We start from the raw sequence: 12,711 nt of genomic DNA on the forward strand, positions 1-12,711 counted from the left end.
TTTCAGTCTTTACGCTCTAAAAGAAGTAAATTGAACTTTCGTAATGTCTATTTTAATACTTGGACGTTCAAAAAAATGACATTTTATTTTTGTTATATTATCTTTCTACCTAATATCTAGATATTCAATACCCTTAATACACATACTTCAATCCATGTTACCATCTTGTTAAATCAAAATAAAGATAAAAGGACCAAATTTGATATCATTTTAGATTTCAAGCAATAAAATAAACATTTCAAAAGTTGATAAATCAAAATGAAACAAATCTTGAAGTTCATGGACCAAAATGTTGAAATAATAGGAAGCAAAATATGATTTTGTCAATTGAAGGGCCAGGTCGATTAGTGAACTTCTATTGATGAGAGATTCAACCCGGACTCGTAACAACAAACTTGTATATGGCCCTAAGCCGAATCAATCAAGCAATAATAAACCAAAAGAATAGACGCATTCGACTAATTAGGAAGAGGAACCCTGAATTTTGAAAAGTTGGAGGATAAAAATGAGCAAAGAAGTGCATCATTTCCCATTTTTCTTATTGGATGTGGGAAGATTTTTGAACTAGTTGGAAGTTGTAACTGCATCCCCTCACCTTTGAGAGAGTTGATTTTGGGAAATTTTGGAAGCAAGATGACTTGAAAAGTATCAAGTAATCTCATGTGTTTTGAAGATGGAAGTCTTCCAACAACATCTCTCTTTACAAGAAACAAATTCTCTCCACATTTGCAACAAAAAATAAAGGAGAGCAGAGCCAATCCAATCCAATCCACTGCTTAAGGATGCTACAAGTCTCCATAACATCCTTTTTCTGTTTTCTTCCATTCCACCCAGAGATATCATCAGTTAACTTTCACCAAACTATACAAATCTCTAAATAAACAAGTTTTACGATCGCTACACAACTATCAGTGAACCTAATTTTAGACGTACAACACTACAACAGATATCCCACTCGCTTCTATCGAAACAAACCGAGACCGGCCTGAACAATTTTCAGACGGGTTGGTCAATGTAATGCCCGGTTTTTCGTCTATGTCGACTATAATCTGACACAAACCTGAAAGACAGACCACAGCCTTCTACCTTGCACTTGTATGGCCGCTCCCCTGTGTGCACCCGGATATGCTCCGTCCTGGCCCATGCCCACTTGAATGACATGGAACAACCTTTCCATGGGCACTTCAGAGGTCTATCATCATCGTGCACGCGCTGGTGAAGCATTGCATACTTGTGAGAGCTGAATCTCTTTCCACATCCTTCATGTGGGCACTGGTTGCGTTTGTGCAAGGCTAGTTCTGCCCTCGTCTCGAAACTCATGCGGCAGCCTTCAAGGTCACATTTGAAAGACCCTTTTCTAATTTCTTTCTTACGCTTTGGAGAAAGCGCGTCGGGCAGTTTTCTGACTCTCTCTCTCTCTGGTTTTTCCTGTACTGATACAACATCAGCACCAGTTCTGCTAGTCAAATTCTTCCCAACCCTTGGTCTCAACCCCTCGCATGGACTTCTTATAAAATCACAGGAACTGAACCCATTTTCGATTATAAGCTCCTCCTCTCTCTTTCTTTTTCTTCGCTTTTCCACATCTGAGCTTGGGTTTGATTTTAAATTCCTCGTGTTTTTGCCTTGCTCATTGTGCTTCGATGAACAGATTTCAGCCACATCATGGGTCTCCAATGTAATCGGAGAAGGATCGTCAACATGCTGATTTCCACTCATATTTGCACATTCCATGGCATCATCTGGTGTCATTCCACCAGTCAAGTTCTCTCTATCACAGGCCTCCTTTCCACTAGCTTCAACATCCATGGGCCTACCTTCCCCTAGTATGCAAGAGTTGGAGCCAGGTTCATTCACCAGAGATCTAGGTTCAGTACGCATCTCGATGTCAGAAAGGTGCTCTTTATCTTCCTGGCTTCCAAGATTTTCAAAAGATCTTTCATCTGCTAAACATGATGACTGTTGAGTTTTCGATTGTACCACAACACCAGAAACTGATTGAGTTTCAACATCCGCATCAATCTGGCAATTATTTACTAAATCAACTGATGTTACAGCATTGCACAAATTGGGGGCTTCACAACCCACCCCTGGAACTTCAGAATTCTCATCCCTCGAGTGAGAAGTTGCAGCACTCGCTGTTCCAGTATTCACTAAAATGGGTTCACTCTCGTTGCTTCTACATGTAGGCTCCATTTCTTGTTCTATTCTATCTTCTAAATGACCCAATTGGCTGTCGCATTCAGTAGCTACACAATGCTGCTGCTTTATTGGGATTAAACTACAAGAATCTTCCTCCACATCTTTTAGTCTGTTAGCAATCTCAATTTCTTGCTCCGCATCGTCATCCTTAGTTGTGCCATCACAAGCTTCACAATTCAAATTCCTAACATCTGCATTGTCCATCATAACTTTAGAACTCTCAAAATGGATGGAACTAGTTTCATCCAAGCCCACATCAGCTAGGGCATGCGATTGCCCCTCAGAAGCAATATCGCACACCTGATTCGTATTATTGCAACTTCCCACAATTTCTTGCTCTTTATGCATTTCCGATTCATTGATGGCGTTGACATGTGGACAAGTAAAACTTGGTAGTACAGCTTTTTCATTTGGCTCACTCGTGTCTGATGTGGTCATGATCTTCTGCTGCATCCCAGAAGTATCCACTGGTAAATGACAAGATTCACCATTAACATCAACAACTTCCGGGGTACAGTTCTCAATCCGGGGCTCAGTCATCCTACCTACTACAGCACAGATGGAATCAGCTACCATTGAAGAGGCAGGGTCTGAATTTGTATTTCCACGATCTTGAAGCACTGCATTCTGCTGATTGGTTGTCCCAATTGGACCAGGAATAGCCAACTCTGATGTATTGCTTCTGAAAGTCCTCATATTACATAGGTCGATTGAATCTCCACTGCTAACTGGTTGTGTAGCAGAACCAACTCCTTTAGAATTGCCTGATTTCTTGTTCCTTCTGTAGTACTGGAAAACCTTTTCTTCTCTTTTCGCTATTTTGCAATCAGACCTTTTCCCCAAAACTTCATCCTTAAGTGGCATGCTCTGGAAGGGTTTGTAATACCTCGGACGACTTATCTTCTTCGAGCGTGATTTTTTAGATGGCCAATTGATAGGGGAGAGATCAAATCCATGGTTTCTGTTGAGGAACAAACCACCCAATTCCAAAGCGTGCTGGACTTGCTTTGTTGGGGAGCTTTTTCTAACCTTAACACAGTGCCGCAAGTTGATTCCCAATCTAGAGGTCCAGTCTTCTCGACATTCATTGCGTTCTACATCAACTGCAAGATCTATTAATCTCAGATCCTCCTCAGATGCGATATCCAATCGAACCTCATTGTAAACAAAATGGTTCCCAATTTCCTCTGCTATGGCCACGGCATTTGCCTTTATTTTGTGATAATCTACCCAATTTGCAAACAGAAAGTTATCAACTAACCAAATTCAAAGCAGTTTCATAAACTATGAAAATAAAAGGGTAAGTATGAAAAACTAAGAAATACCTGAATGGCAAATAACAAGTATATTCGCTCCACCTTTATTCTTCAGTAACTCTATTATGTCCACAGCATGCTGCAAGCAAAAACTTCGAGGTCTCAGAAATTTACCAAACGTGCTCCACCCTTTGTCAAACTTGGGAATTGATGCTACTGAAAGATTCTTTGAGAGACAATTAACATCAGGTACAGAAGTGGAATCTTCTGCAAAGTAAATTAGCCTGTTATCTCAGAACTAGAAGAATTTCAGCCGTGGAAGAATGAAGACATATATTATCCTTCTTTAACATATATATCACTAACGATAAAAATTCCATGATATCTCGTTCTTTCTGACTGGTCGCATTTTAAAAAGAAAGGATTTTCATAAAATAAATCACAATGCAAGGCATGGTGCCAAGTACCTGGATGAGTGCCACCAAAGTCTGGAGAGTCATGAGCATCCTTTGGTCCAAAAACTCCTCCCCTTTTATGAATAGAAAGATTATCTGCAGAAAGTTCCCTTGCCGCCTTCTCTGAGGGCTGTACCACAGACATAAATGGAAAACCGAGAATACCACAGGCCACACACGCCAATGTCCCAGAATCCACTTGGAAGTCACATGACAAATCATCGCTTTCCAAGTAAATATCATTCACTGTATCTAAATCCAAGGTCATCTCATCCATGAAATTCTGCATATTCTTGTCATTGCCATCAATACTTTCAGTATGGTTGCATGAAATATTCTCTTTCCGCGAGGTTGCAACTGCAGAATTTGTAGCCACTTGAGAATTACTTGAATATGGAAGCATGTCTGGATTCCACAACACTGCCCGACAACTTGATTCTTTTTCTAAAAGAACAGACAACATATTATTTTCTCTTAAAATATCCTCAACAAACCCTTTCTTAACCATAAATTCTCTCTCTTCCTTTTGCCGGTCTCTAAGTCGTGAACTCCGGACACCTGGAAGTAAGGATCTAGGAACTCTGACATCCACATATTCAGACGAAAGAAACATGAGAGAAGCAATCAGTTAGATGATCACTGAAGCAGAGACACAGCAAGTGAATTAATTCAATTTGTCGGTTGATGCAATTAGAAGAGGAAATACACAAAATTTGCATAAATCTGATATAAAGTGAAAGCACATCTATCTAAAACGGGTCAACTCAAGAAGACAGCATAATACAACACCACCACCACCACCACCACCACCATCGTCATTATTCTTTTGATGAGAAACAAAAGCTTTTCATTGATAGAATGAAAATAGATACCAAAATGGGTCAAAAACTCTGTTCATTGTCTTGTAACGAGCAATTCTTTAACTTAAAAAGGCATGAACCCCACCTAAAGTCTTATGTATCCAACAGAAAAGGCAAATGATCCGAAGTGCTTCAGGCCTTCCTCGTAACTCTAGAGTGTTCGGGCTTAGAAATCCAACCCACGGAGAGAGAATTTATCAACCAAAGTTTGAAGAAGCTGCTCCCTCACATTAGACCAAGAACTGACTATTGACCATAGAAATTTTGATAATGGATATGCCGTCAATGCATCTATTAAATTTTTACATGCTTCGAGTCAAAGGTTAGGTCCCCCATTTGATTAGAGGACCACCTACAAACACTAAAATCCCCCCCCCCCCCACCCCCACCCCAAAGCCCCAATACACCAACGATTCAAGTATTTTTCTATTTCCACCAAAATGCCTTCTCCTATTATGATAAGAGGGAGACTGTAAAATTCTAGACACCCACCCTTCAGCCCCATTTAGCAAAAGAAGTTTGATAGAACACGTAGAGCCACCAAAGATAACTTCTTTCACCATAACGAAGTTACAATCTCACAGTACTAAGATGCCTCCAGAGACCCAACTTTCCTCAAGGATTAACCAGTTAATCTCCCTAGAGATCCAAAGTGACATGATAGTCCCCCTCCACCCTATTAAGCTCGGATTCCAGCAAAAAATGATATATGGATTGATAGACTTAATAAGGCTTCTTAATTCACTCCTCTTCTACCTACACTGCAAATCCCTCACATTTAAAGACACAATTTTCACAAGAATTGTGTCCTCTCCGAAGTCTCATACATGTAGCTTTGATCTGGATCATCATTCACTAGTTACAGCACGTTTTTTATATTCTCTCCCTTCAATATAGTTAGAATTCCTTGTTGTGAACATCAAAAAGTTCACGGCAAAATGACACTGATTAATGCAATGAAACCCCCCCCCCCCCCCATATTTAGCTACAAAATGCGCACAAGGAAGAAGTACAATAGTAACTTGTCACATGTAAAAATGGTAATAGCCACTTCAGTGCATGCATCATATCACATGGACATTGAGAGGTTAAATTTGTTGCATCATCTCCTTATACTAAGTGGAAAATTAGATCACATACCACCTAATATTCAAATAGCAATCACGGAAATCAGTCTAAAAGGCACTTAGGTATCTCCATAACTATAATGGAGTGTGATTTATTCAACTTTTCTCAAACCATATGCTCTGGATAGATAAAAAATAAATTGGTAAAAGATAAACAATACCAGTATAACATCCACATATTTTCACTTAGGGCAGCCAAAAATCATAAATTCTAAATACAACTAACTCAATAACACAACAAGCTTTTTTGGCAACGACACAAGAACTTCACTTCATCTTTTGACAAACATGTAATCAGATAAACATAACAACCAAAGATAAACAAACCTTGAAACAAAGGACATTGTTAAAAGGTAAAGGAGTTGCTGATGAGAAAGCATAGGAAGGTAATTCATTGCAGCTCTGCGAACTGCGGCATCCTTGGCTACACTGAGCCATTGTGGAGTCCCAAAATTAGCAGCCTCCCCACAGTTAAAGCCTAATGAAGATGGGATTGGATATAGCAAAAAATTTAACCAAGTTATAGAAATGTGCTATTCCATCCAATATACTAGAGAGAATGCGATAGAGACGGAACACAGACATGGTAAAAGCCAACAATGGCTATTCAACATAACACAGACATGGTAAAAAACAACAATGGCTATCAATAATCAACTACTTTATCAACCATTGCACTATTTTTGCATCAAACAAGAGAAGGGAATTCAACAATACTCCATGGAATAACGTCCATCATATTAAACTCGATAAGGATAGAAAAATTAATAGCAAAACTACTAGCTAGCACCATAAAATTCAATGTGTGCTCTTTCCAACTCTTTTGATACTTATTCACCTACCATGATCTGTTATAATTGGGAAGCTCTCATTTGAAAGTTGTAATTGTTCTTTTGTTCTTTTATTTTCTTGTCTACTTCTTTCTTCATTTACTTCTTTTTTCTCTTCCTTTCTATCTCACTAGGAGTGTGTATCTTTGAACAATTTTTGTTTTTTTTCATATTTTCAAGGAAAAGTTCGTATCTTGTTAAAAAAAAAATCAATGTGGCCATTTTGAACTATCTTGAGTAGGGGAGGGACCTATTAGGCCTCTTAACTTTCCCCAACCTATTTATACATTACCAGGTTCAGCTGAAAGATACCTACTCATAGAAGATGTAGGCGCATGTTTATTATCATAAAAATCAATACAGATAAAGAAACCGGAGTTTCTATTTCATACAAACAAGTTTTCCAAACTACCACATCCAAAATGCGTCTTCAACAAAAACAAACTTTCAAGCAAAATAATGCTAATAAACCCTTGTATGCCTGTAAAAATAAGAACATTCAAGAGAAATTACCATGACTGAACCCAACATGGTAAGCCCTTGGAAAGGTGACAACAAATTCTCCTGGATTCTGGATTAACCTAACGTAAAACACTAAAGTAAATATGAGGAGAACACCAGCAAGGACATCTAAGAAAACATAACAAATATTAGTTGAAGCTCCAAAACAATAAAAACATAACAAATATTAGTTGAAGCTCCAAAACAATTAATTTAAGATGTAGATGAAATAATATTTCCAGCAACGTACCTACAACAAGGAATACCTGATGCAATCACAGTCTCGGGAGATAGAAGTGTAGTCTTTTCACCCAGTAATGTAAGAGCAGCTGACAATAAGAGTAACTGAACATGAGTTATAACAATGACATGAAAGAATTTCCAAAGTGAAAAACTAATCAACCAGTAGAAGATGAGAAAATTGAAGTAATCTAACTTCAGTCATTCCTCCATCAAAGTTGACAGGTGATGTATCAAAAATATTTTAATTCACACAACTAGACATGATAAAAAAATAAACTTCTAATTCAATTTTCATCCATAGGTCTTGGTGAATCAAGAAAATAAAACATATAAGCAGACCCCATACCTGTGCAAAAAGAAAATGGAAAAAGGGGGGACCTCTGATGACAAAAATAAAAAAATTCAAATTAATGCACATGTGCCTTAAGTTTTGTTTGTTTGTTCCTTTCCTTTTAATGGCTACTTTCTTCATCTAGCCTCTACTTTTGTGTGGCATTTTATACTTCCATTCCTCTAAATAAAAGTGGGTTTCATAGCAAGGAAAAAAAGGAAATCTATTATAATTTCATTGTTTAGTTTCAAAAGAGTGTATTAATCATTATCCTAACCCCCCCCCCCCCCCCCACCAAAAAAAATAATAATAATAAATACACACGCACACACAAAAACATGTAACTTGCCGATTGCTTTAACAAAATGAATCCATACCTAGGTGGTCGACACTACCACCATAAGCCTGAGTTCGTACTACTTCTTCAAAAGCAAATGCATGATCTCCAGGAATGGAGTACCAAGTTTTTGGAGAGCCTACGTGAAGGAAATTCATGCTATGCAGCTCGTGATCTTCAACATGCCAAGCAAACCAACTGAACAACATGCCAATGTAAACCATCGGAGAAGTAACGCCTGGAATGTCATCTGGCATGTACCGCGTAAGAGAACCTGGCGACCGTGCAATTACTTGCAAGTTCCAAGGGCTATTTGAAAGCCTCCAACCTGCCGTCCCTTCCATGTTAATACAAGAATCTGAACTCTTTCCTCTTGAGTTGTGTGAAGTGTCCTCCGAGGGAACAGTGGAAGTAGATGCCTTTAAAATCTCTGAACTTGTGTTCAGATCATTCCTTGGGGAAGTGCCTGCACTGTCCAAAGAAAGGGAATCCGTTAAAGTTCCCATTTCTCCAGTCCTAAGTTCAGAAGACCGTTCTTTACTTCGGTGATAATAGTTTCTCTTCCTCCTCCTCCTATGGAAATAACGAAATTTTCCCCGGGGTTCTCCAAAAGCAGATCCCGGCACATCATTTGCGTACTCTATATAAATGGGTTTACCAGAAGCTGCCTTCCAAAACAATGATTCTACAACCAGAGGAGAGGGCTCCTTAATCCCACTTAACACGCTACGAGCAAAAACCTTAGACTTAGACTCGAATTTCTCCAATGTATATTTCTCCCCACTTTGCCATACTTGCTTGTGAACTCCGAACTGCGGATTCTGAACTACCCCTTTTGTTTTCTTCACGCTCTGACCCAACTCCTGGTGTCTGGTCGTAAAAACCGCCCGAACCTCTCCCTCGTTTGCACCATCTGCAGAACCCAACTTGGATGAAGGACAGACATTTGGGGGACTCAACTCCGTGGACCTCGAAAGCGATTTGTTCAAGTTACTAATGACATATTTCTTGGAAGGCTTGGGAAATGGAGGGATAATCTTACAAATCCCAAAAGCACTAGCTTCCTTTTCAATTTTGGATATGTAGGCAATGGGGTCGGCGAATTCGGTATCGGTCGGGCGAAACTCCGGCGCGAAAGGCAACCCTTTTAGCCACTTGGGTATTTCGACGCCACCCATTGGAAACAGAAATCAAAGTTCCGACGACGGCCAGTGCCACCATAAGTTGAGAAAGAGCAGAAAAGTCGCAGCTCGTAAATCTATTGTAGACGCCGACTACATTGGAGCCGAGGGAAACCCTAAATTCGAAGAAACAAAAATCGGTCGTATCTGTGATGAAATTACGGCATGTTAAACACAGAGGACCATGAAATTTGAACAGAGATGGGAAAATATCTTGCAAATTGAAGAGAACAAACGAGCAATAGCACCTTAACTGAAAGATAATGGATAATTTTGACCTTCTAAAGAACCCCAAGCGATGAGAGAGACCGAAGGAAGACAATTCTCACGAGTGCCATTTTTTGCCTGCGCACGATAGCTATTTCTAAGATTTGTCGCTAAAATAAGCCACGTGCGCACCATTTTTGGTGTCACAGTTTCTCAGCTGTATTTTTTTATTCTTTCTCGCCGTCCATTTATATCTTTTTTCCTTTTTTTTTTAAATCTCTTTCTTGATTTGGTGTTGTTTTATTGTATCAAAAGATTATTAGTGGACAGATTAGGATCTATCCTAATTAATTTTGACTAATAAACTCTCACTTAGTACGGGATTGATGGTTAATTATATTTTTCTTAAAATCAGATTTAATATGAAATAAATTAGGGTATAATAAAAATTTCTTAAAGTCAGTAACTACGAGCCTTAATTTTTTGGAAAGTTGAATCTCAGAAGCTATTGTTAACCAAGATTTATAAATCAGCGCAGTTTACAAAAAAAAAAAAGTTCTTTAAATTAGGTTTTACTCAACACTAAAAGCAATTAAAATTCCTCTATAATTACTTTTAACACTTGCAAAACTCATCTAATTGATTTTTTCTTAACACAGCAAATATAGTAACGATTGAACTTCTGACCTGTAGAGAAGGAGAAAGATGCATTAATAGCTTAATTATGCTTGCATTGTCAATTTTTTTTAATTGAATTATCGACACAGGTACTTACAATTTTAGAACCTTATGCTTTAAACAAAAATATGAGTTTTTTTAGTTCAATAGAATTTGGAGATTCAAATCTCCCACGATTAGAAAGGTAAGAAATATTAAACCAAACGAATAAGAGAGTTAATTTTGAATCATAATCATATGCTCTTTTTACAATGTCTTATTCTATCACGTAGCTAATTCTACACTTTGCTTTTATATGTAGCAAAGACTCGTTTAAATGAAAAAAATAGTTTCGTCAACATAAGCTTAGCTCAGCGGTAGTAATACTTATCTTCAATCGTGAGGTTATGAGTTCGAATCCCCCTACCCCACTTTGACTTACTAAAAAACTATTGAAAAAAAGTTTCAAATTGTTCCTTTAGTTCTGGGTCCCACAAGAAATTCAAGTTTCTCTAAACAAAGTAAACGACATTAACAAAACAAGTTTAGTAAACACAATTAAACAAAAAAATTGTCCTCAATCCCTAAATTTTGAACCTAAATTTTGAAATCCCCTTCTCCTCTCCCACCATACAAATCCAATCCTTCATTATCTCTCTCCCCAAAGTGAGCAAATGGAGAGGAGCAGAGGTCAATGATTAATGGTATGGAAGTGAAAAATCTTTGGAAATCTGTTGGCCATGGGGCTGATGATGAAAGGTTCATGTGTGGGCAACAACATGGCTGCATTCCATTTTCTTCCTCTCCCCTCTAAACAACAAAAGTTTCAAACTTTTGTCTTCAAGCTCAATCTGTGTGCTATAGCTCCAGGTTTTGCTCACATTCTGAACAAAATTTCAGTGAAAAATCAATATAATATAACCTGGGACCAAAACAAAAATGAGGGCAAAATTGCAGCAAAGAAAAAGACACCACATGGCTACTGTAGTGGCACTGCATTTCAGTCTCGGGTGAGAGTTTGAGTATCCAAATCCATGTTGTCAAGCGTAGAGTTTGTTGGACAAATTTATAGGTTTTGATAACTCGAACCTACCTCCCCTAAACTCACTCCCTCACATTGTCTCGAACATTTTGAACCATCTACTTTAAACCTGACATTCACAAGCTTAAGATGTCGAACTTGCACCCTAGATGCCCCAAAGGAAACAAACTCGTTTGCTAAGTTGACGAGTTTAACATAACAAAAGTCAGTTCAAGATCGACTTTTCAAGACTAACTAAAAATGGACCAATCAACTACACCACAACTCAGAAGTTAAACAGTATTCCCTCATAATTGAATAATCAAATATTTGCTCAGAATTATTGTCTTGAACAACGAGCCAAAGTTCATCCATGTACATGTGAGAGAAAGAGAGAGAGCTTAATTTAAGTTATCCAAAGAAAGAGCAAGCAAATTGCAATATAAGAATACACAGAAGAAGAAGAAGAAGAAAACTACCAACCAACTTCTGTCCCATTCCTGACCACTGTGTGGGGGTATATAGCTTTCAAACTTGGCTCTCTTACTACTGGAAACACATTGATATTCGACAAACATAAAAACAAACTCGTTATCCAAATTAAAACATAGCAGTCAAAACAAATCATCACTCTTTCTTATCCTTTTACCATTTAGTGCATGCACAAGCACAGCTTCTACTGCCTTCTAAACCATGCTCTTACACCGCTCTATCTACCTATCTATCCATCTATCTATATATTCTTCGAAACCCGTCTTGTCGACAGAAGGATCAATCACAATCACAATTCATGATAACGATGAAAGGAAAATCTGTAAAACGATACATCAAGAAGTGCAGAAATGCAGCAATTCAGGCTCTACAATATGCAGCAATTTGGTGCAGTTATTGCAGTTGGGATTTGATGTCAAGTTGTGTTGAGGCAAAAGCAATTCCTGAGGATGTTCCAAAGGGGCATTTTGTGGTGTACGTGGGTGAAGAGTGCAGGAGATATGTTATTGAGATTGCAGTGCTGAAGAATCCTATGTTTAAGGCACTGCTGGATTCTGCTGAGGAAATGTTTGGATTTGCCAATGGTCCAAAACTCTACTTGCCTTGTAAGGAGTATGCTTTTGTTAGAATTCTTCAGTGTATAGGTTCTTATACTAAACCAGGCCACTTCTCACCATCTATGGAATTTGAGTTGATGAGCAAAAGGGATGATCTATGAATGTGTTGTTGTGATTAAAGAAGTGAAATTGCAACCAATGTTTGTAGTGTTCATTCTACTTTCTAGTGTGTTGTGTTCCCTTTTGAGTCTATGGTTGGTAAATATAGGTTCCCTCAACTATGGTCATGACATTTCCGCATTTTGTTTCACTAGCTCTAGACATATTTAACTTTCCACACTTCTCTCTTAATAAGAAATGACCATTTCGATTTTCGATGAGAAACTGATGAAATATTATACCATCACAGCTTAATCCAAAATTTGATACCCTATCCTCAAAATTTAGTTATCTA

At 38.2% G+C, this 12,711-nt stretch overlaps 1 protein-coding gene across 3 annotated transcripts; it reads right to left on the minus strand.

The window, feature by feature from the left end:
• Positions 1 to 634: 634 nt before the first annotated feature.
• On the minus strand, positions 635 to 9,711 carry ELF6 (Zinc finger (C2H2 type) family protein / transcription factor jumonji (jmj) family protein). Of its 3 annotated transcripts, XM_022278627.2 has the most exons (8): positions 9,572 to 9,711; positions 8,183 to 9,470; positions 7,482 to 7,560; positions 7,244 to 7,311; positions 6,228 to 6,378; positions 3,926 to 4,494; positions 3,528 to 3,725; positions 635 to 3,428 (listed from the first exon to the last, which is right to left on the minus strand). In XM_022278627.2, exons 2-8 carry the CDS (start codon positions 9,318 to 9,320, stop codon positions 997 to 999), a joined length of 4,635 nt encoding a protein of 1,544 aa, XP_022134319.1. In that variant the 5' UTR covers positions 9,321 to 9,470; positions 9,572 to 9,711; the 3' UTR covers positions 635 to 996. The 3 variants fall into 3 exon arrangements, with proteins under 3 accessions (XP_022134319.1, XP_022134320.1, XP_022134318.1); XM_022278628.2 differs by having other exon boundaries at positions 3,528 to 3,722; positions 8,183 to 9,661; XM_022278626.2 differs by having other exon boundaries at positions 8,183 to 9,660.
• Positions 9,712 to 12,711: the final 3,000 nt, after the last annotated feature.

This window comes from Momordica charantia (assembly GCF_013281855.1).
Source record: "Momordica charantia cultivar OHB3-1 chromosome 4 unlocalized genomic scaffold, Mcharantia_2.0 BLBB01000004.1, whole genome shotgun sequence".
NCBI lineage: Eukaryota > Viridiplantae > Streptophyta > Magnoliopsida > Cucurbitales > Cucurbitaceae > Momordica > Momordica charantia.

Excerpts from the sequence above, each read along its gene's own strand:
- ELF6 (XM_022278627.2), bottom strand. The coding sequence starts at position 9,320 with ATGGGTGGCGTCGAAATACCCAAGTGGCTAAAAGGGTTGCCTTTCGCG. Across the intron at positions 7,561-8,182 it reads TGGTAGTGTCGACCACCTAG|CTGCTCTTACATTACTGGGT; the intron begins GTATGGATTCAT and ends TCTTATTGTCAG. Across the intron at positions 3,726-3,925 it reads CTTTGGTGGCACTCATCCAG|AAGATTCCACTTCTGTACCT; the intron begins GTACTTGGCACC and ends TTTACTTTGCAG.